This window comes from Nannospalax galili, unplaced genomic scaffold, assembly GCF_000622305.1.
Source record: "Nannospalax galili isolate Female #2095 unplaced genomic scaffold, S.galili_v1.0 scaffold294, whole genome shotgun sequence".
Classification (NCBI taxonomy): Eukaryota; Metazoa; Chordata; class Mammalia; order Rodentia; family Spalacidae; genus Nannospalax; species Nannospalax galili.
In genome coordinates this window covers 847,392-871,259 of record NW_008335053.1, presented here as the reverse complement: position 1 = coordinate 871,259, position 23,868 = coordinate 847,392, and the positions used below count along the sequence as shown (strand labels likewise).

At 42.4% G+C, this 23,868-nt stretch overlaps 1 protein-coding gene and 1 non-coding gene across 2 annotated transcripts in view; one reads left to right on the top strand and one right to left on the bottom strand.

The window, feature by feature from the left end:
• Positions 1–22,240, top strand: part of Stx6 (syntaxin 6) — a 43,943-nt gene extending 21,703 nt beyond the window's left edge. The window contains exons 4-8 of the mRNA XM_008829743.2: positions 2,830–2,892; positions 4,480–4,605; positions 5,820–5,926; positions 9,496–9,590; positions 16,113–22,240. Coding sequence (XP_008827965.1) covers positions 2,830–2,892; positions 4,480–4,605; positions 5,820–5,926; positions 9,496–9,590; positions 16,113–16,189 — 468 coding nt within the window. The 3' untranslated portion in view covers positions 16,190–22,240. The remainder of the gene's footprint in view (positions 1–2,829; positions 2,893–4,479; positions 4,606–5,819; positions 5,927–9,495; positions 9,591–16,112) is intronic.
• Positions 12,064–12,212, bottom strand: LOC115069734. Its single transcript, XR_003848968.1, has one exon. It is a non-coding gene; the product is annotated as a small nucleolar RNA SNORA62/SNORA6 family (small nucleolar RNA).
• Positions 22,241–23,868: the final 1,628 nt, after the last annotated feature.

Here is a 23,868-nt window from a genome sequence, read left to right as displayed (position 1 = left end):
CGGGCGTGGTGGCGCACGCCTGTAGTCCCAGCACTTGGAGGCAGAGGCAGGTGGATCTCTGTGAGTTCAAGGCCAGCCTGGTCTACATAGTGAGTTCCAGGACAGCTGGAGCTACAGGGAGACCCTGCTTCAAAAAGACAAAAAAAAAACAAAACAAAACAAAAAACCCAAACCAAAACAAAACACATTCATCAGGTTAGAGAGATGGCTCAGGAGTTAAGAGCACTGGCTCTTCCAGAGAACCTGGGTTTGGTTCCCAGCACCCACATGGTGGTTAACATCTGTCCTTAACTCCAGTTTCAAGGGATCCAACTTCTGCTCTCTGCCGGCACTGCATGCAGGTGGTGCACCTACATTTTAAATATTAGTTAATATTTTCAAAATAGTACAAAAAACTATTTCTAATAAAGTATCACAATTTGGGGATATTTTTGTTTGTTTTAGTTTAGTTTAGTTTTGTTTTGAAAGGCAAGGTATCACTTTATGGCCCTGGCTGGCCTGGAACTTACTGTGTAGACAGGCTCACTTTGAACTCACCGAGATCTCCCTGCCTCAGCCTCCTGAGTGCTGGGGTTAAAGGCGTGTGCCGCCATGCCTGACCTTTATAATTTTGTAAGATCTTCACCAGTGTTAAGTTATTAACCTCTTCATTTTTTCCTGGCTTAATGGGGGGAAATAGCTCTTAGCTGTACTTTCTCAGTGAGTTAATGTGTCTGTCCACATTTGATCATTTGTGTGTATTATCTGTTTTTAGGAATCTCTTCATAAACATAATGTCTAATACATATACTGTGCTGTATGGATTTGCTATAAGTTCTTTCCCTTTATTTGGGCATATTGCTTATTTCTACTTTTATATTATAAATAGCACTGCAGAATATCTTTTACACATATGTTCTGGTTTATTTCTTTAAAATGCTATTAGTGGAGTTAATGGTTCTTGAGGTTTTGGATACAAAATGACAAAATTCATTTTCAAAGTGTTGGTCCTGCTATTGTTCATCCATTGTATGAGAGCAGTAATAGTTTCTAAAACCTTGTTATTGACATACAACAATACAGAAAAAGTCCCATATCCTACTCATACAACCTGATGGGTTTTTAACTGGATGGCCCATTTGAGCAGCACCTAGAAGCATGAAGCAAGACCGGGTTTAACCAGCAGCCTGCTGGAGGAGGAGGTATGTTTCAGTCATTACCCCTCCCTGTCCAGCTTTGGATAGGAGATACAAATTATGTATATGGTGTTGAAGGCTAAGGAGTTCCATTTTCTGTATACATGTTAGTAATTCTGTTATACAAGTAGCATGGTCATGGTTTTTTAAGACTATTACAAAGTGCATTGGTAAAAGTGTGTATTATTCTCCCTGGTGAACATGTCAGATATTGTGCTCTCTCTTATCTTGTCTGTCTGTCTTTTTGCAGTCTTATAGGGATCCTCCTGCCTCTGCCTCCCCAGTGCTGGGATTAAAGGTGCGCACCACCACATGTAGTAGATATTGCCCTCTTAATGTATGTTAAATAAATGGGATTTCTGGGTTGAATAAATGTTATCTTAAACTAATTCAGTTGATAGTAGGGAATCCTGCAGTCTAGGACATACTGTCATAACCATTTTGTTTTGAGTTTTCTAAAATTTGATTAGCAGGGGTTCTTAAGACTCACCAGAGAGACTCATTAAAGTATACTGTAAAGAGCCTGGCATAGGTTGGGATGGGACCTAGAGAACCAATTTTCAGTAGCTCCGTGGGTATCTGAGTCAGATAAATCACCTTATCAGCTTCAAGGGAGCAAGGGTCTAAACCATGTCATAAAACATTACTGTTATGATTAGTATATATTAGACATCAGTATTTGCTGAATGAATGCAGGTGCTTTGAAAGTTGAGGCAAGGTAGCTATTCAGAATTAACCACAGTAGGAATTTTAAAGCCATGACACCATCTGGTCTAGCACTCACTTGTCCTGGGTCTTAGAGGAAATTTCTAAACATTGACTACTTTAACATTTACATCTATCAAAGTACGTGTACTTGCCAACAGAAAATTTCAAAGTGTCTTGAAAGCCTTTTTTTTAAGAAGAAAGAAAATTGTATTGCATTTATAACATACTTATTTTAGATCATTTTATGGTGTTTTGAGTTATGGTTAACTATTAGAACTAAAATGGCTCATATTGAATAAGATATTTTGCTTAAGGTTAAATAATAGATCCATTGATTTTTTTTTTCTTCCCACACAAAATTATCTTTGATAATGTTTTAAAAATTCACTGTGGCTTTAGAAATAGTCTGTGCTTTGCATGACTACAACCCAGTAAGAAGTGAGTATGAAAGTGTTCCTCACTGTTTAATGATGACTGCACTTAAGAAGAATGTGTTTTTTTTAATCAGTGTTTTAGAGAGGATGCTAGCCAGTACACAGTCTTTTGAGTTCCCCTGCGATGTCACTTACTGGCTGTGTAACTTTGAGAAAAATATCATTCCTTCTGGATTCACCTCCCTCAACTTGAAAGTGGAGATTACTCCAGTTTCTCACAATCATCAGGAAAATTCACAGGAGGTGCTGACTGATCAAAGTTGCTCTGAATGTTAGTTGCTTCCCCTGTCTAGTTAAATTTACCATCCAGGTTATTTGTTTTTAAGGGAAGATTTTTTTTTCTATTTCCTTCACGTTTGAAATTGAAAATGAAAGCCACAGACTGCTGTCTTTTTGCCTAAAAAATAGAGTGAAATGATAAATTGTGCTTTTTGCTAATGTGTAAAATACTACCCATGATTTTCTTTCAAGATACTTTCATTTGTTTTCTGCTCTTTTGTATGTCTCTTTAGGATATGAAGGATCAGATGTCAACTTCATCTGTGCAGGCATTAGCAGAAAGGAAAAACAGACAGGTGAGAAAACGTCAGAATGTAAGTACCTACTATAGAAAATATGTGGTTAGATATTTGGAACTTAAAATTGCTGGCCATCCTTGTATCACATGATCAAGAATAAGCCATGTGCACATGGGCCCCAGAGTGATAGGGAAGGTATTGTGAAAGTCTAGCTTGTTTAGTTCTATTTCATTACTCTTTACTGTAACATACTCCTGAGATAACTTATAAAGAGGAAAGGTTTATTTTGGCTTATAGTTTAGGTCTCAGTTCATGAATGGTTGACCCTCATGCTCTTGGACATGTGGTGAGTCAGTACATTGTGGCAGCAGGACACAGAACTCTCAGTAGGTTCCACTTCTTAAAGAATCCACCACCTCTCAGGAGTGCCACAGGCTAGGGGCTAAGCCTTTACCACGTGGCCTTTGGCAGGCACTTAACCAAATCTAGGCAGCCTGCCCTAACACTGTTACCCATTCCTTCCCTCTTAGCCCAGCTCCTTACCTCTGGACTCCCACAGGGCCTTCAGCACACCCTTCTTATAGCACGTACCACATGCTGTGCCAGGTGTCTAGGAGGCCTGGAATTACCTACTGTTTTTATGGCACTCCAGGCTCCTTGAGAATGAAGGAGGATTGTGACATGGTAATGATTGAATTTTTTAGCCAGTGGAGAATTGCTACAAGTTCAAAGCCTATCTGGGCTGCAAAGTATGAGTTCAAGACCAGTCTGGGATACATAGTGAAACCCTGTTTCACAAAAAAAAAAAAGTATATTTTTTATGTAGACATTTGAAGAATCTTTAACATAACTCAAATCTCTTTATTTTAAATTGTTACTATTTGGTTTTGTTTTTTTGTTTTTTGTTTTTTTCTTTGGGTCTTTTTGAGACAGGGTCTCCCTGTAGTCCCATCTGGCCTGGAACTCACTATGTAGACCAGGCTGACCTCAATCTCACAGAGGTCTGCCTGCCTCTGCCTCCCAAGTGCTAAAGGCATGCACCACCATGCCTGTCTGTTTTGTTTAAGACAGAAAATCTTGCAATATATACAGCTGTGGCTGGTCTATGTAACCCAGGTTGGCCTAGAACTGGAAATCTTCCTGCCCCAGCCTCCTGAGTTGGGATTAAAGGTACCGGTCACCATACCTGACTATTTAAAATATTTGAAGAAATGGCACACTTTTGTATATAAAAGGAACTCATTTCTAATTATTAAAACATAGTACTTTAAAAAGTGTAATACTTAAAAATGTTTCTGATTGTTAAAATGTGATACTTAGAAAACTATCACCTAAATAATACTTAGAAAACTATCACCTAAAACTTAAACTAGAATAAAATCAGATTTGGTTTAGATTCTTTTGATGAGATAGAAATGTTCTCTGTTTCTAAGCTGTTAGATGATTTTTATTGACAGCAATTGTCTTAATAAATTCTGTGGGTATCTGTTTTACTTAGGAGTAGTAAAGACTTGATGGAATATGATAAGACTATTCAAAATACCACCTATCTTGCTTTTCCTTGTTTTTAGCACTATATTTCCCTTTTAAAGACTATCTTTCTTGTTTTATTCTGTTTTTGTTTGGTTGTCCTTGCTCACACAGGCGCTGCTAGGAGACAGCAGCAGTCAGAACTGGAGCAGTGGAACAACAGATCAATATGGGCGCCTCGATCGAGAGCTGCAGTTAGCCAATTCCCATTTCATTGAGGAGCAGCAGGCACAGCAGCAGGTACCTGAGAACAGCCAGCCAAGGACAGGAGGTAGCAGGCAGGGTGCCTCCCTGGGCTCTTCTGCCATCCGTGGGCTTGTTACCTAATGACAAGCAGGATAGATCAGAGTTTGTCCTATGTTTCACCGTGCCAGATGTGTAATGATTGTATACATAAAGTATATAAAAACCTTTAGAGCACAATGTACAAAAGGACCAGGCTTGATAAGGTCTTGGGAAAAGCAGAGCTGACATCAAAACTGGCAGACAAGAGAAGCAGGTGGCCAGCCTGGTCTACATAATGAGTTCAAAACACAAAAACAAAAAAACTTGACAGAAAAAAGAAATACTTTTCTTTTCTCCAACCTCTTATTTGTATGTTCAAATTTTTGTTTAACAAAACTACTTTCAGAAACATTGAGTTCTTATTTTTTCCATTAAAAGTTATTGGTTTGTTCCATTATTTGTTTTGATGGAGGTTGAGGTATAGAAAGAAAATGAACTTAATTGTCTTTGTGTGGTTGCTTTATTTTTATTTTTTGTTTTATTGGACAGGGTCTTGCTATGTGGTCCAGGCTGACCTTGAACTCTTGATTAGCCTACCTCAGCTTCATGATTGTTGAGAGTATAGTCCTGGACCACCATCAGCTTGTATTGTTGCTTCTAATGTATAGCTATCTTAGTTAAGAGAGTAACAAGAACACAGCACAGTTGAAAGTATTTCTTTGTCAGCCAACAGTTGTCATTGAGGTAGCTTATTGTCATAGGGCATTCTTTAGTTTGTCCTTGAGGAAAGAGAAAAGGACCTTGCAATTTTCCCATGTCTAGAGATTGCCAGACTCTTGCATTGAAGCTGTGGCAGTGTTATAGACAGACCTTGATCTTGGCACTGGGCTTCCTTTCCACACCCACCCCCTGATGCAGTGGTCATCTGCCTGTGTGCTTTTGTCTGTTCCCTTATTGGACCACAGCCAAGCAGAGTAAATCTCCCTTGGTGGTTTCAAGCCCCACTGACTGTTCACAAGTTGGATCAGCCGGAGATATCAGTATCTTGACAATCCAGTCTTTTGAGCAGTGTGTTCTCAGAGGCAACGGTCTGGTCCTTTGATTTCTGGGCTTTGCTTCTGAATGTGAATTGTCCCAAGCTGGCAAAGAAACTAACAGCTGCTCAAGTGCTGGGCTTGGAACCAGGTAAGATGGATTTTAATTGCTTATTTCCGTTTCTCTGGCACCAGTTGATCGTGGAACAGCAGGATGAGCAGTTGGAGCTGGTCTCTGGCAGCATCGGGGTGCTGAAGAACATGTCCCAGCGCATCGGAGGGGAGCTGGAGGAGCAGGCAGTGTGAGTAGTGAGATGCCCCTGTCTGAAGTGACACTGGGGAGAAAAGCCATCCCATGAAAACTCTTAATAGGACTGGCAATGAGTTACATGACTGCTAAAGTAAAAAGCTTTTTATCTGTAGCTGCATTTTTAATTTTGTTGTACAGGGTAGCCCCACCAAAAGAAGCAAAACTACCAGATAAAATCACAGCATGGTTTAGACAAAGTTGATATTTTTAAACACCCTTTAGAAGATACACACATTTCTCTGAAAAGATACTTGAAGCCCAGTTACAAATGAGAATGTGAAGCAGATAGGGTTGTGACCTCGGGAGATTCTGCTCTGAAGAGGATAAACAGGCCTGAGGGGAGACCTATGAAGGTGTCAGGACTACCTTAACTGTATCAGGACCCCTGCTACATGGAACATTAATTACAGCCTTGTGAAAAACCTTATAAACTTTATTTCAGTGAACGAAAACAATCTTCCCTCAGAACAAACCAAGAAAATATAACTCTTAAAATTTGATTTTGTTTAAGAACATTCTCTTTTATACTCTAAAGTACTATAACAAAAACAGCATTCTTGAATACTGCCGCATACCACCATTTGACATCTCATAGAAGGGGAAATGATCCACCAGGATACTTCAGAAACTCTCTGCCCGACCCTTAATGCTCATTGGTATGCATTCATTTATTATCAGTTCTTACTGGGCACTGCACCAGGTGACTTAGGGAGACCTTGGAGATAGAGGCATGAACAGAATAGACCCTGTCTGTTATTTCAGAGTTTGCTGCTTTGGGGTAAGAGCAGATACTGTATAAATGAAGGAAGTGATTCTGTTGGTTCTGTGATTGCAGCAAGGAAGGAGAGTTGTGTCGCTGTGATAGGCCAGTTCAGCTGACTTGACCTAGGTTCCCTGAGAAAAAGGGTTAACTGAACCTGCAGGATGTATAGATGGTAGGTAGCTGAATGAGAGACAGTATCTGTGTGTGGAGGAGCTAACAAGCATGTACAGTAGGGAGAAAGTGCCTGGGGAGATTCAGAGGTGCAGGGATGCACAGGGCAGAAAGGATTCCAGTGTTTCTAGCATGGGGAAGGAGAGAGGGCAGAAGCCCTGATAGCAACACAGTGGACAGCATGAAAGGCCTTGTCAGTGTGGTGAGGAGGCAGGACTTTCCATTCTTGGTGTGTGGGAGGCAGGGAAGTAGAGTTAGGAGTGATGCATGATCAGATGCAGGGATTCAGATGATGTAGTAGAGTATAGCCAGGTGGAATTCTGGAGTAGCAAGAATCTAGACACACAAGTTAAATTTCTCTTTAAGGTGGGTTCTAACTTTAAAATATGTTGAAGTGGGAAGGGGCTTAAGCTGCTTTGTTGATGCGGCAGCTTGAGAATGCAGAGCCTGAGATACATCCATGTAAAGATGCTGAATTGAACACAGTCCATGTCATGTCTCTACTCCCTGTGGAGCCCACCATAATAATAACAACAATTTTTTGTAAAGACTAAAACCTAAGGGAGAACATAGAAATAGAATAAGAAACAGCATTACACCAATCTAGATGTTAGAAAGGCAGGTGACTGGTTATGACCTCAACAGGCCAGAGAAAGCGAACTCCTTAGCAAGCAGTGGAATACAGCCAGAAGCAATGTGATTCCTACCACAAAACTGCCTCAGCTGTGACCAGTACTTATTTAGGTGCCTTAATATTAATGTTGAATGTTGACCTAATCAAATTGTGACACATCTATACCAGAGAAGTCTTGTAGGACAGTTTTTCTTTTTAAGCTGGGTGTTTATATGTCTGGAAAATAAAAGGTAAATTATAAGAGAAAAAAAACATGGACCTTGAACCTAGACCTGTGCTGCCTGATAGAATAGCCGCTAGCCACATGTGCTCTTCAGCAACTGGAATGCGGCCTGGCTGAGCGAAAGTAAAGTACAGTACATGCTGGATTCTGAAGCAAAAGGGAAAAATAGTGATTAATAATTTTATGTTAGATGTTGAAATAATATTGTGGATATAGTACACTAAATAAAATAGATTGTTAAAAAATTAATTTCAGGGACTGGGGATGTAGCCTAGTTGGTAAAGTGCTTGTCGTCTTCATTCTCTAGCACTGCATAAACCAGGCATGGTGTTGCACATCTGTAATCCCAACATTTAGGAAGTAAGGCAGGAGGATCAGAAGTTCAGGGTCATCTTTGTGAGTTTGAGGGCAGCCTGGGCTACATGAGAGACCCTGTCTCAAAAATGCAAAGTATGTGATTTACACTCTTTCTGTTGGGCAGTGTTGGGTCGAGTGGGGTGGCTAGAAGCCTGGTTAGTGACTATACGTGGCTGAAGTTTGAGTGAAAAGCCCATTTTGTTTTCAGTAAGAAAAGTCACACCCAGCACACAAAAGTAGCCCTTGTTTTCCATGTTTGGCCTAGAGAGGCCTGCCAGCTGCAGGGCCATAATGCTGTCAGGATCTAAGATGAGTTAAAAATGTTTTTGTTTGAAAACTCAGGTATAGAACAGACTTACCTAGTTGTCAATGTGGAGTTTGACGGTTGACTTAATGAGGAGTTAGTGACCCCAAATCCTAAGGAGCTGTCACGCATCTTTTGTGGGTTCATACCCAGACCAATAGTTTGCCACTGACACTGTGAGTAAGTGAGTAAAGACCTTTGTAGAAATGCCCTGGTACTAACTGGTGTGTTGTTGATTCTAGCCTCAAAATAATCATGTCCTAATAGAAGTTGAAGTCTGAAATACTCGGTAATTTATGACATAAGCAGTGCTAGAATTCGAGTACAGTGTTGTGTTTCTTTCCCAGCTGCATGTTACATAGCAAACATCAGAGACCTTCTCTACTGGATCTCCAGTGATCCTTGAGAACGCTCGTCTGTAGAGATGGGGTGTGAGCACACACCACACATCAGAGATATCAGGCCTTGGGCTTTCAACGATAAAGCCAAATGCTCTAAAGGAGAATGTCTGATTAAAGAACATTCCAACTCACATTGATGTATACGGCTTTTGTATATTATGTGGTGCTCACAACATGACTAGAGTTGGGTTAGTAGGATCACCCTGTTTAACACGTGAGGAAACATTCCCAAAGAGTCGTCAGGTATCTTGTCCAAGATAGCAAATGGCAAAGCCTGGCTTTCAGATGACGTTGTATCTAAGTTGGTAGTGTTGAAGAGTCAGGTACACTGCCTCGCCTGCAATTCTGAAATCTAGAAAGCTCTTCAGGCCCAAATGTTTAATTTGTAGCAGGCTTATGTTGTAGAAGAGCATCACCTAAACTGACTGTAACTCCTCGTAGGTTCTCTGCAAAAATTCAAGCATGTTTGGTTATGGGGACTGCCCCAGACCCTGCTAATCTGTGACATTCATGACCTATCTTTTTTAAAAAGCTCCTGGATTTCAAAATATCCCAAGTTGTCCCAAGGATTTTGAGTAAGAGAGTAAAGTCCTGAGTCCCATTGTCACCTCTCGTGTTTATTGAGACGGAGGCCTAGAGCTGACATGACCCAGGCCAGTACATTGCTAAGGCTCTGCTCACTGCTTGCTTTCTCCCGCCTCTCCCCAGCATGCTCGATGACTTCTCTCATGAGCTGGAAAGCACTCAGTCTCGACTAGACAATGTGATGAAGAAGCTTGCAAAAGTATCTCACATGACCAGTGGTATGTCTGTTTATCTGAGAATTTCTACTTCCTTCTGGGGCTCTGTCTGTGATGTTCCCTCACAGGTGTGTCCACACAGACCTTCGCCTGGTGCATAATTGTTTGAGCTGCTTTAGAGTTGGAAAATGGAAGGTTAATGTGGAAAAGGCATAGCTTCTGCTTATAGACCTAGCTTGGTGGCTGTCACACTGTGTTGGAGAAACTTTCCTGCAATGACATTTCATTGCCATGTTAGAGAACTTTTTAAAAAAATTTGTGTATGTGTATATTGTCTGCATGTATGTAAGTGCACCTGTGTCGTGCAATGCCTGTAGAGGTCAGAAAAGGCTGTCGGATTCCCTGGAACTAGGGTTACAGATGGTTTTTAACTACTATGTGGGTGCTGGGAACCAAACCCAGGTCCTCTGCAAAAGTAGTCAGTGCTCTTAACCATTGAGACATCTCTCCAGCCCCCATAGAGCATTTTTTAAAAAATTCATTTTGTATTTTAATATTTGTGTGTCTCTGCATGCGACAGTGTGTGTGTGTGTGTGTGTGTGTGTGTGTGTGTACACTTGCCATACTATATTGTGAAAATCAGAGCACAATTTGACAGTTCTCTCCTACCATTTGGGTCTCAGGGATCAAACTTAGGTCAGCAGGTTTGGCAGCAGGCACCTTTGCCCCCGGAACATATTTAAAGCAGTACCTAACATTCCACTTGCTTTTTCCTCTGAACTGTCTTCTGTCCATTGATAGAAAAATGCCTACTTCAGAATATGGTAGCCTCCTAGAATACAGTGCTGTATTTAAGTCATAATGAAATGTCCTAGCAAATTTGTACCAGGATGGGGGTGAAGGGATAAATTTTCAGACTGATTTCTGTATATGAAGATGTTTTCAGTGACTTTATTTTTTTTTTATTACTATAAACCACCTCCCTTACCATGCAGGAAATAATGTTTTTGAGTCAAAGAAAGACCTCTTCTTTATCTGGTAGGGTTTGCTTGGTGGAAGGAAGAACTGAGATATTTCTTTAGGTAATTTGAAAGTTCCCAAACCATCCGATGCCCCCCTACTAAAAGGCTCCCCATTTTCTGACACTTCATTTTCCTGTTTTCCACTGTCAGTTTGTAACATTGAAGACTGAAATGCAAATGCCTGTGTACTACTCAAGAGTTTAACTTCCAGCCAAGTAGCAGAATGGTTTCTGAGGCTTCGTTTCATAACTGTAAGAACAGACTGAGGGTTGTGGGTGTAGCTCAGTGGTAAAGCACTTGACCTAGCATAGATGAGGCCCTATGTTCCATGGAAATAATATACAGGTGTTTGATAGTGTATTTGTACTCTGTAAATGTTTAAAAATATCACAAAGCAATGAAGACCCTAAGGGGCAAGGGACCCATCAAATCCAAAACAAAAGGAAGTTCATATCTGGAGTTAGTTCCTTTCTCTCTAGGCCAAATATCTTTGCACTTCAAGCAGGCTCGTCCTGCCCAAAGCTGTGCAGATGCAGCAACAACTTAGTGCATTGTTCACATGCTTAGAGAAAGGTCTGAAAAGTCTTCTTTCTTCTTCCTCTGTTCTTGCCTACCCATACCCCTGTATTTTATTTATTTATTTTTTTAAGGTGTGTGTGTGGGGGGGGTGCATGTGTACATACACATGTGGAGGCCAGAGGTCAGTATCAATGTCTTCTTCTATATTCTTCGCTTTATTTTTCTTGCATTTATTTTTATTTATTTATTTATTTATTTATGATATTTGTGTGTGAGAGCATGCATGCGTAATTCAGAGGACATCTTGAAGGAGTAGATTCCTTCCTTCTACCATGTAGGTTCTGATATTGAACTCAAATTGTCAGGCTTAGCAGAAAGTACCTTTGTACACTGAGCTATCTCACCAGCCTGTCTACTGTATTTTTTGAGACCCAAGTGACTCATTGAACCCAAAGCTCACCATTTTGACTAGACTGGCTGACAGGTGAGCCACTTGCCCATAGCTTAAGGTTTACAGGAACATACCACCACACTTGGCTTTTACTTTTACATGTGGATTCAAACGCAGGTCCTCGTGCTTGGGTGGCAAACATTACCCACTGAACCATCTCCCCAATACCCCTGTACTTTTTAAAAGGTTGTTTTAATATAGTATTATATAACTGGTTTAGACACCAGCCTTCTCACTAGTGTATGTATTAGCTGTACAGTCAAGTAGCTACTTCAGTACCAGTTCTGGTGGGGAGAGTGAGTGAACAAAGATGCCCTGTGTCTTTTGTTTCCCAGCATTCTGGGTATGAATAATTTAGGAAAGTACTGGCATTGTGATAAGTGCCTCTGTGGGCATCTGTAGCACTGAGACTTGCTTATGTTTTATTCTGCTTTTCCAAAACAAAATTTTAGAAAGCAAATGTAAGAACTTGGTTATATTGTATGAAAAAAAGCCAGGTAACAGTGTTCAGCATGAAGGGCCTGCCTCCCCCACACCACCCCCCACTTGTAGCAAAGGTTACTATCAAACTCCACTCACAGGCCAGAGTGGAGTGTTAGCAAAAACCTGCCACTCGTGTAGCACACTACCTACACTTGTGAGTGTTCATCTGCTAGTTTGTGACCTTAGCTCCAAGCTCTAACAATATATACCACCCTTCATTTTTGACAGGTTACTTTTTTCATTTTACTCTTTCCTGCTACCAAAAGAAATGCTGCTATGATGTCTGCTTCTGTTTGTTGACCAGGCAGTTTGTAATTGTCTCTTTTCTATAACTTCTGTATCACCACTTTGTTATTAAACCTCTACATAAAGGAAGAACACCAGAATTTGATCAAGTACACATCAGCAGTTCTTGAAAGCCAAGCCTTCCCCTTGGCTGGCTGCTTCATGGGAGAAATCAGCCAAGACCGTATACCTACTTTGTAAATGACCCAAGAGAGACTAATTTGCTCTTCTCTTATGCAGAGAAATGCTTTATTGAATGAAATAGAGGACTCCTTCCCCCTCCAACACTCTCTGATCCCGACTATTGGAGTTCCTTTTGTTCCTCTTCCACTGTTTGAAGCAGTTCTCAAGCTTGCTTTGGACTGGAGGTGTAGCTTGGTAGAGCACAGGCTTAGCACACAAGCAAGCACACAAAAATGGATTAAAACTTTACACTTAGATCACAAAAGCCATTGTGGTCAGTACCCATTCCTTCTGTGCTTGAAACCTTACAGGAGGTGCTGGGGAGAAGTCTGGTAGGGTAGATACTCCCTGGGTTGTCTAGTTCATACCTCATAGAAGCAGCCTGCCACTTCAAAGGAGAATGGCCTTAAAAGAGCATGCCTGGGCTATGCTAGCTCCTGTGGTTTCACTTGATGAGAACCTGCTGAAGGGAGTTGCTGAAGAAAAAGTGACTGAAGAAAAGTACAGGATTTGTGCTGGCAGAGGCTGGTGGGAAGGCCAAACGTGGAAATCTGGGTCAGTTTTGAAAATCTGGTCCTGAGAGTGGTGGGTGCTGGAATGGGGGTAGGGCAACACATGCTGGAAGTATGTCTGGAGGGCCAAGGAGTAGAAGGAGGAAACAGTTGCCTTCTCTGTGTTTGCCCTGAAAAAGCATCAGTTGTTTACTGAGTGTGGTTTTAAATTATTGCAAACTTTTTTTTTTAATTAATAAGCTTTATTTCTTAGAGCAGTTTTAGGTACAGAGCAAAATTGAAGGGAAAGTTACAGAGACTTCCCAAGCAACTTTGTCCCCATCCCAGCCACTCACCCCCTATTGACCCTGGACATCACAGTGGTATATTTGCTACAGCACTGTACGTGTTCATTCTGTGGGTTTTGACAGCATCATCATACTGTCATACAGGATAGTCTCAGTGCCCTAAAAATTCTTTGTTCATTTAATTTTTTGGATTAACACATACTATTTGTACATATTTATGAGTTGCATGGTGGTGTTTTGATTCATGTATACATTGAGTAGTGATCAAGTGAGAATAATTAGCATATCCAGCACCTTAAAATGTTACCATTTCTCCTGCATTCACTATGACAATCTGCTTGAGCTTCTGGAAGTAAAACTCAAAAATGTGTTGGGGGGGTTGTCTCCTTTAACTGACTATATATTTTAGACTTGTCCATACTGAACCCCTATAGCTTGTCAGTTTCAGTTCAGTTTACCTGTCCCCATACTAGTTCTAGGGGATGTTGCTGCTGGGTGCTGGAGGGTTGGGGGGAATGCATTGGGGGATTCTGCTCTAATTTGTGATTCTCTGTATTCATCTACGTTCTCCATTGTTAGGGGCTGGCCCTGTAGCCTTACCCCTCTGGTGGATCTAAGAAGATATGTTGATTTTTTTTCAGTGTGTTCAGTCTTTTCATATTAGGACAGAGTAGTAAGTAACTAATAATCTCTTTCCATGCTGAAGTGGAAACCAGGAGTCCAATAATTTAAAGCAATAAGAGAGTGCTAGATTTGAAAGCTTTCTTAATTACTGACGTGATGGTTAAAGAGCTTGAAAGGGACTCCTATGATAGGCCTGCTGTGTTCCATAGCCTCCAGAGTAGTCATACTTCAGAACAAGGAGTGCGCAGACTGGGGATCTTAGTTACCAAATGAGTTTCTGGCATGTCTGAGGTAGACAAGTGGTTGATCCCACTAAGAAGGTATTTACTGTATTTACTGGAATTCAGTAGCAGTTATTTTGGCCCTTAAAAAGTTCTAAGACTTTGATATCCATGGCATCTTTGATTTGTGGAGAGTTTTGCTGTCTATTTTCCTAAATATCAGACCATTTTACAATAGGTATGGTGTGCTAAAATTTGTAGGTTCTCCAGTAAACACTAACAAACCACTATGTCTTATACTTCTATTTAAAAGAAGTTGTTATTCCTACTGGTTCAAATGCATTTTCATAGGCTAGTGGCATATTCTTTCTCTCTCTCTCTCTCTCTCTCTCTCTCGCTCTCGCTCTCGCTCTCTGCTGTTATACACTCATTTGTGTGCATATGGAGGTTAGAGGTCAACTTCTGGTGTCTTTATCACTTTCCACCTTACTTTTTATTAACTTTTAGTTCTTTGTTGTTTTTGTTTTTTCTTGTTTGGATTTTTTGAGACAGGTCTCCCTGTAGCCCCAGCTAGCCTGGGACTAGCTATATAGACCAGAATGACCTCAATCTCACAGAGATCCACCTGCCTCTGCCTCATAAGTGCTGGGAATAAAGGCATGTGCCACCACACCTGGCCTGATTTTTATTTTCTGAGACAGGATCCTTACTGAACCTGGAGTTTCCATTTTAGCTATAGTGGCTGGTCATCAAGCTCCCAAGGGTCCATCTGTCTACCTGTCTCTGCTACCCTCTAGCACTGGGGTTAATGGGCTGTGCTGCTGTGCCTGACTTTTATGTGGGTTCTGAGAATCCAAACTCAGGTCCTCATGTTTGTGCAGCAAACACTTTTCAGTGAGCCATCTCCCAGCTCTGTGTTTTGTTTTGTTTTGTTTTGTTTTGTTTTGTTTTGTTTTGACAGGATCTCTATATAGTCCTGGCTGGCCTGGAACTTGTGGCAGTCCTTCTGCCTCAGCTTCCTGAGTGCTGAGTTTATAGGTGTACCCCAGCATACCTAGCTTCTTCCTTTGTATCTTCCTGACCCTTTGTGCAAGATGTCAGGACTTGCGAACAGAAAGGCCACTTGCATGTTCCACATTTCTTCAAGTTAAGGAAGTGTCCTAATGATGATGGTCCTCAGTGTCCCAGGCTTGGGACTCTCACAAGAACCCCGTGAGGCAGCTGTTGCAGCGTTAGAAGTTCTGTCTTGTGGACGTCTGTCTAGGATTGTGGACTGGGCAGGCATCCCTGGTCCTGTCTGCCCTTCTGTCCTACAGGGCCTCTCTACTCTCATTCATACAGAAGGACTCCAGCCACTCTGTATCCTGTGCCAATTACTCAAAATCATTGGTATCACTAAAGGTTTCAGAAAAGACGTTTGGCTTTCATGTCCAGATGAGTGCATGAATCACATCAGCAGGTTACTAAGTAAATCTTCCTTCTTACTTGACTAGGTGTGATGTGAAATCCATCGTGCTCTGTCACTAGAGCCTGCTTTCTTGGCTGTTCATTTCCTGAAGTGACCAGCAGTGGCTTTTATCTCCCACCTTCTCATAGTGCTCGTTGAGGAAAGAGCATGAGCATTGTTGAATTACATGCCTTGACTTTGGTAGGAGATTAAAGTAGGGGGGCTTTGATCTGTCAGACCAATGCCAGCAACTTTTCCAAGGGTGCACCGAACACCAGAGAAAGCTAAAATTCACAGATTTCAGTTAAAGGTTATAGACACTCAAAACCTGTACTCAATGGCAAAGTTATAGATGTGCTTAAAGCAAGCCCCAGGCAAAACAGCATAGGGTGCCTGGTGCCTAAGTGTGGACAGGATCATCTCTGCCCCTGCCGTTTGCATGCTCTGTCCCTCTTCTGCTTCAATGGCATGGTCTTAAAGTCTGTGTAACTGTGAATCTGGGAGGGGAGTGCCTCATCCTAGGAGGGTCATCTCTGTGTCCTGCTTTCCAGATCGGCGCCAGTGGTGTGCCATAGCCATCCTCTTCGCAGTCCTGTTGGTCGTGCTGATCCTCTTTCTAGTGCTGTGATGGTGGCCTTTCTCGGGCCCTTCTACATGTGGACCCAGGGGAGAGGAGAAGCAAGCACACTCCACTTACATTCCTCTCCCGGAAGCATGCCTCTGCCCTGCCGTACCCTTCCTCTGTGTGACTCCGCTGTTGATACAGCCCTCCATCCCAGCGCTGGAAGGGCAGGCTTGGAAGAGGAAAGGTGACCGCATTCCTGGCTGGATGACAGAAGCCCCCTGATGCCCGTTTTTCTGAGGACAGCTAGCCACTTTCTTTGCCTCGCTGGACTTCGCTCCTTGAGGAGGAACTCAGAGTCATCCAGAAGAATTAATGGACTCACTCAATCTGTCGCTCATTCCACTCGTCTTTGGCAGCTCTTTCCTTGTGCTCAATCCTTTTCCTGCTTAGACGGGCACCACTGTCCTTTCAAAAGAGGCCTGTCAAGAATGCGGGTGTTTGGGTATGTACATTTCCCTTTGCTGTTGCAGTTCTTTTCTCCTGAGAGCTGGCTGTTAATGAGAACAGAGGCTCGGAACACTTGTGACAGAAATGCAGTGTTTCATTTTTCTGGGGTAAAAACTGAGATTAAATTGCTTTCCCAGGTGCATTTTTTGTGGTAGGAATAAGTAACAGGAAACAGTGAAATGCCTGAGGCTTGGGGCTGCTGTAGACAGCAGCTTTAATGGTCAGGAGCAATTGAGAAGAAACAGCATGACCCAAGTTGGTTCAAGTAAAGGGTTAGTAATGTCTCCAGGGGTCGGACCAGACCTGCTGACCTTGTGTCGCTGTCCCAGGGCTTTCTCCCTAGAGGTGAAACTTAGATTTTTAGAGTGCCCCTAAAATACAGTGTTGAACACAGTAGCAGCACTCAGCTGGAGCTACTGGCTCCTCCTCCTTTATTTTACTTTATTATTTTTTTTAAATTCTGATTGCACTCTGCAATGAGGGAGGGGAGATGGGCAGGAATCAGTATATTTATAATACATTTACACTGCAACCGTCCTGACACACAAAGTCTGGATCAGACTTCCCTTACCTTGTGTGTAATAGCAAGGATGGAGAACTTGAGGCTTTTCTTCACTAAGATGGCAACTTGACTTCATCATCCATTTGAATTATGAGCCAGTCCAAATTTAATGATAGAGGCTTTAGTTGACTTTAAGTAGCTGGAACTGTTGAGATGCTAAACTTCAAGCTTCTGGTGACTTTTTAGATGCCTCAAGTGTCCACCTATATATAGGACTTTTTTTATAACTTCCCTAATGCATATCATGATATTAAAGTCCACTGTGGGTACCAGAGCCAACACTAGGCCATGGAGTTGCAGCCTCCCCCATCTTTGTCTTTGTGCTTGGAAAGAACAGCACCTGCATAGCGTGAGCCGTGACTCCCCTCACCTTGCCTTTCTGTGCACTCCCCAGCACGCCAGCTTTTTAAAAATCTTCTTTATGTTCCTTAGGGTTTTGATTTTTGGGTCCCTCTTTTTTGTTATTTTCAATGATGTGCTTGCCCAGCTAACTTTTAAATTGCACTTTTAAATAAATATTTGTAACAATTTTTAAAAAGAAGGATATTTTATCTTTAGGATCATGATAGGTAAAGAAATCTACCTGTTGATGAAAGCTAAAAGCAAATTCGTAAAACTGAAAGGGTGGTCAACATCCATGTTTACTCTCTGCTCTGATGTTTGATATAGAAATTATTTCTTTTCAGGTTAGAGGGAAAAGTGAAAATTACAAAGGGCTTCAATGTATGTTACCAGGTTATTTATGTTTCATGAAATTTTAAGGTTTTGAGTAGTCTTCTGTAAACTTAGACCAGGGATAGTCCTTAGATTTGCATTCAAGTATAGAAGCCTTTTGTTAAAAATCAATGTGGGCCTTGTCTAAGTACTGTAATCCACACTCCACATTACAAAGCAGCTAGCATTCAAAGAATTAAAATTACCCAATTTAGAAGCCATGTTCTTGTCCTGCTCTAACAAGATTCTGTCAGACAGGCCTGTTTAGAACAGGCCTGGTCCTCACTGAGTAACATTTCCCTTTAGTTCAAGGACAAAGTTTTGTGACTCTGACTTAATTTGTTGGCTTGATTTTGAATCAGCATGTTGACCTCACCATTTAAGGTGTTTACTGAACAGGGTTGTAGATGTGAACCAGGCTGAAGACGAGTAGGGAATGTGTAGAAAGTCAACTTCAAATACAAGTGCTCACCTTTCAGGCCATCACACTGTTGTGGCCACTGACTTAGTCCAGGCCCCATCCTGTTGGGCCCTGCCTTGGAAGCCCTATAGATGGAGGCTCCTTTGGAAACTGTGGGAGAGAACAAGAGGCAAATCTTTCTTAGTAACCCAGGGAGCTAAAGAGGTTCCTCCACCCTGTGTCCTAGAAGAGGGAAAGGGGGAACAGGGACACCCCACACTACTTAGGAGTGCCTCTTGAAGCTGTGTTCCCACCCTAACCCCCAGCTTTCTGCACTGAGTGTTACATTCACCATTTTTAAAGAACTGGCAGAATATGATGGATAACAGAGAAACAGCTCAGTTTGTGTTTAATTGCAGAACATTTTACTTAACTGGTTGGGGGTATGAGATGGGGTACCATCCATTGAGGGCATTTGCCAGAGTGTGACTCCAACAGGAGAACCAAAACACCTTTAGTTTTCAGCCCTAATTTCTGGTCTTTGTTTGGACTGGAAAACCACAGTGCTACGTATGCTTTGGACAGTGAGGCAAATGAAATTTGTGTGTGTGTGTGTGTGTGTGTGTGTGTGTGTGTACGCGCGCATGTGTATTACATGAGAATCTTCCACAATTTCAGAATTTATGCCAAAGCTGAAGGGGGAACTTGGTAACTTGCCCATTATTCTCTGCTTTTAGCCAGAGTTAAACAGACTGATGGGTCTGGTAGCCAACAACTTGGCAACTTCCACTCCTTCTCACCTCGTGAGATTAAGGGCTGTGAAAAGAAATCTAGTCTAACTCCAACAGAAATCTGTGTCTGCTAAGTGTTTTACCTTCTGTAAGTAAAGGTGGTGGAGCCAAGATTTTTCTTTTTCTAATTTCCCTGCCCAAAAAGTGAGACCAAAGAGACATTCATAGCATTTGAAGGTGAAAAAAATTGAATGAGAAATGAGTTGCAATTGCACCTCTGTGGGCTTTGTCCTGTTTGGCTCACCTTGTGCTACAAAGTGAATTTGTAAACAAAATAAAAATGGACTTTGTGGAAAGCAAGCTGCAGAATAGGGATGCCAGCCTCTCCTTTTCCCTGTTCCTGCCACTGGCGTTGCCTTCCTCTCAAATTGTTTGGAATAATGCTTTTGTTGCTTGTTTTTAAAGAATGTTCTTTGTCCTTCAAGAGTCGAGAAAAGGTAAAACCAGAGTTCCCAAATTTATCAGCCCTTCTGTCACTGTGCCCCTTCCTGACCACAGTCCCTAAAGAGAAGATCTCCCAACAAGAGCAGTTGCTAGGCCACCAGAGACCTAGCAACCAGATTCTCTCAGGACCTTTGCTGCCAGAAGGGGAAGGTTAACTCACCCAGCTGGCCTGGAAGAGCAGGTGGTCTTCCTTCAATGTCCAGCTACCTTTGTTCAGCTCTCACCCCTTAAAAGACATGCTTACCCTGAAAATGTTCTTAAGAGGGCAGTGTTGCAAGGTGGTCAGATGGCTCAGCAGGTAAAGGCACCTACCGCCAAGCCTGACAACCTGAGTTTGATCCCCAGAACCAACATGGGTAGAAGGAGAGAACTTTGATCACAAGTGTGCCATATTGTGCAGGCACAGATACACACAAATAAATTAATAAATGTAAATTTTCATTAAAAAAGAGGGCAGCATTGGTCTGTTGTATATAAATGTGGATGCTACTGTCACCCATTTCTCTCTAAGGCTCACTGAGAAACTGCTGTCTGCTGTGGAAAAGCAGGGAGAGTTTGGAATAAAGCAATCCCTGTGAGCTGAACAGCACTACCCTGAGCCTCGAGACTGAGCCCAGCACTTGGTGACCCAGCACAGGGGTAAAGCTCCAAAGCAGCTGTCTCTGTCTTACCATCAACTGTAGACTGAGAGAGATGGGGGAGCCAGTGGGAAATGAAAAGCCACAGTATAGCCATACTGCAGTCATTAGCCATTGGGTAAGTTGAGGCACTGCAAGCTGGCCTTAGTGACAGAACTTAGACTGATGCTGACCTGTTGTGTTCAGCTCCCCATTATAGCTTCACCTTTTTTTGCCATGTGGATAGATACTGTAGCTGAAGGTTAGATGGCCGCTGACTCTGTGTTCTTAAGGTTCTTCCTATGTTATAGCCTCTGCTAAGCCTGTTGTCGGGACAGGGGTGAGAAAGGAAGAACTTGTGTGTGTGTGTGTGTGTGTGTGTGTGTGTGTGTGTGTGTGTCTACATACGCGTGTACTGTCAACTAACAGCTGGTGCTATTTTCCTTCTGATGTGACCTCAAGGCAGAAATGTCCTTCCTCTGGCTATGCTCAGGCAGTGAGTGCCCTGCTTGGGTTTCACATGAATGTTTCATGGACCTGGTTTGCCAGCTTCAGCCAGACCTTTATGAGAAAGTACATTTACAGTTTGTGTGTGTGTTTGAGGTCATGAATTATCAGCCAAGAGACCACTTCTCAGGAGCTACTAGAAATCAGACCACCCAGCTTCATTGTTTGCTGACCACATATCTGGGCCTTGTTCCTTGCTTTGATGGCAGCCCAGCCCCCTGCTCCATCTGAGCTTTTGTGGGCCCTGAGGTAGGACCAAGGTCAGGCTGTCTATTTCAGCTCAGTAGAAAGTAGACAGCTGGAATCCTGCTTGTGAACAGCATGTGTGACCCTGAAGCTGAAGTCTGTCCCCGCAGAAGCAGGTGTCTTCATCCCCCAGAAAACAGAGTGCCTGCACCCTGGTGTCTGTGGGGAGGAGAAGGCAGTCAGCCATCCCACTAGCAAGGTTTTAGAATTGTTTTGTTTATTTGGGATTTTGTTTCCGCTTTCTTGGTACGGCTTGGGATTGAACCCAGGGCCTCCCTTGCACATAGCCAGCATTGAGGTACCTCTGAGTCAACCCCAGCCCTGGAAGTGCTTTCAGCTCCCTGTGACTTCTCCCTACCTGGCCCAGGCTGGGCTCAGCCCTCAATAAGCAGGCACGAGAGCCATTTAGGGAAGGGCCAAAGGCACCAAACTGCAAATGATGGTGGATTTGGGTTTTGTAGGTGGAAATAGCCTCCCTGGCTCATTTTAATCAGAAATTAGTATAAATCAGAAATAGAATATATAAGCAGCAAAATAATAGTAGGGAATAAACCCTTATATATTTTTCCAAATAAATAGCTTTATTGGGTTTTACTTTTACATAATAGGAAGGTTTAGACTGGCACGGGGTCAGGATCCTGTGAACACCTGGGTGGCCTCCAAATGGGGCTTCCCCATAGCGTGGTAAGAGGGAACCAGTGCCCTCAACTAGGGTTTTGTCACCCTTGACCATAGACTGTATATGGTGGCTGCAGCATCACCTGAGAGCTTGTTAGAGATGTCTGTTCTCTGTAGAATTAGCAAGTCTGGAGGTGAGCACCCCCACACTGGGGGCGGGGTCAGTTCATACTAAGATTGATGAACCACTGCTGCATCATTGTGGACCTCAGTGTACAGAAAACATTCCTGCAAAATGAAGTATCATCCACAGCTTTGATTGTAATCCAAAAATTTGATGACATCACAGACTTGAAAACTTTAAAAACATACTAGTAGCCGGGTGTGGTGGTGCACGCCTTTAATCCCAGCACTTCGGGAGGCAGAGGCAGGTGGATCTCTGTGAGTTCAAGGCCAGCCTGGTGGTCTACATAGTGTTCTAGGACAGCTGGGGCTACAGGGAGACCCTGTCTCAAAAAGACCAAAAAAAAAAAAAAACAAACAAAAAAACAAAACTTGTGTAAAACAAAGAAAAACTCAACTAGCCGTCCTTAAAGGTGATGTTTTTACACCCTGAAGTCTATTGGTAATGTTTTCTTATTTTTGCTCTTAAAACTGTTGCAGCTGTATAAAAGAATTCCGTTCAGTATTAAAGAGAGATGGAGAGACTGTGTGCTTTGTACTGGGTGTTTTTTCATTACCTGTTTTTGTTTGTTTTGTACTGAGCGATGAGCTCAGATCATCACCCATGTTAGGCAAACCCTCTACTATATTCCAGCCCACTCTTATTCTTGTATTTAGTTTTTTCACACCTAAACACAGGTCACTCACCTTTCCCAACTGCACTGATTAATACTAAAATATGGAGGCTGGGGAGATGATTCAGTGTGTAAGACCAGTTACTGTATAGGCTTGAGGAGTCCAGATTCCCTAGTACCCACATAAAAGCCAGATGTAGTTGCTCACTTCTGTAACCTCAGTGCTGGTTGGGAGTGGACCAAGAGGATCATTGGGGCTTAAAAACCAGAAAGCTCCAAGTTCAGTGAGAGATAGAAGACATCTACTGACGTCCTCTGGCCCCTGGTTGCACAACACACACACACACACACACACACACACACACACACACACACACACACACACAGAGAGAGACACCAACCACATGTGAACAGAAATTACTGAATGGGGAAGGGAAATTGATGGTTGCTGGAAGAATTACAAATTGTGGAGGCTAAAGATGTAGCTTAGTTGGTAGAAGTGCTTGCTTAGCATGCGCAAAGCCCTGAGTTGAGTCCCCAGCACTGCATAAAACCAGATGTGTTTATGCCCACACAGTAAGTGGAAGCAGGAGGATCAGAAGTTCAAGGTCACCTTCAGCTACATAGCAAGTTCAAGGCTAGCTAGGATACCTGAGACTCTTTAAGCAGAATTAGTAATTATGCTTTCTCTGGCCCTTTAAGCTACATGCATTTCTTAAAACCCAACTTTGTCAAATTCAGAATAGTTCACAGAACAGGCTTTGTGTTGGGAAAGAGTGTAGAGGAGTAGAAAGACTTAAAAGGAGTTAAATCCGTTGTTCTTATTGAAGAGCCGGCTTTTGGGAAGAGCTCATCAGCTCTTCTAGGACCTTGTGCCTTAAGTTTTATGCCTCATAGCTAACTTCTAGCTAGTATTTTACAAAATTCTTATGTGTTAGGCAGGTCTTTGACCAAGGCTCTAAGGATAGGGTAGGGAGCAAAAGCAGTTTGATTCAGTTCCCACAGTCCATGAGGGAAACACTGTTGAGACCCTCTGTGGTGACAGGATTCTCCCTATGTAGCACAGGCTGGCCTTGAACCCAACAGCAGTCCTTCTGCCTCAGCTTCCTAAGTAGCTGGGATTACAGAATGCTTGATGACTGAGGCAGGAAGCTTTAGAAATCTACCACCAGTTTAGTGTCAAAGGCCCTATAATTCCAGCTATTAACAAAAGCTGAGGTGGGAGGGTTGAAGGTCAAGGCCAGCCTGATCAACTTATGGAGATCTTGTCTCCAAAAAAAAAAAATGGTAAGGGTGCTTGCCAACAAGCCTGATAGCCTGAGTTAAATCCCAGAACCCAGGTGGTAAAAGGAAAGGACATCACTCTTTTCAAGTTGTCCTCAGACTTCCACACACAAGTAAATATAAAAATAGTTCAGTGGTAGAGTGCCTGCCTAGCATGCATGAGACCAAGTTCAGTCATTCAAAGATACAATTGGAATCCAGGTCTGACTGAACCATAGGCTTTTCCCTTAGGGAAAAGATGTCGTTCTGATTTCA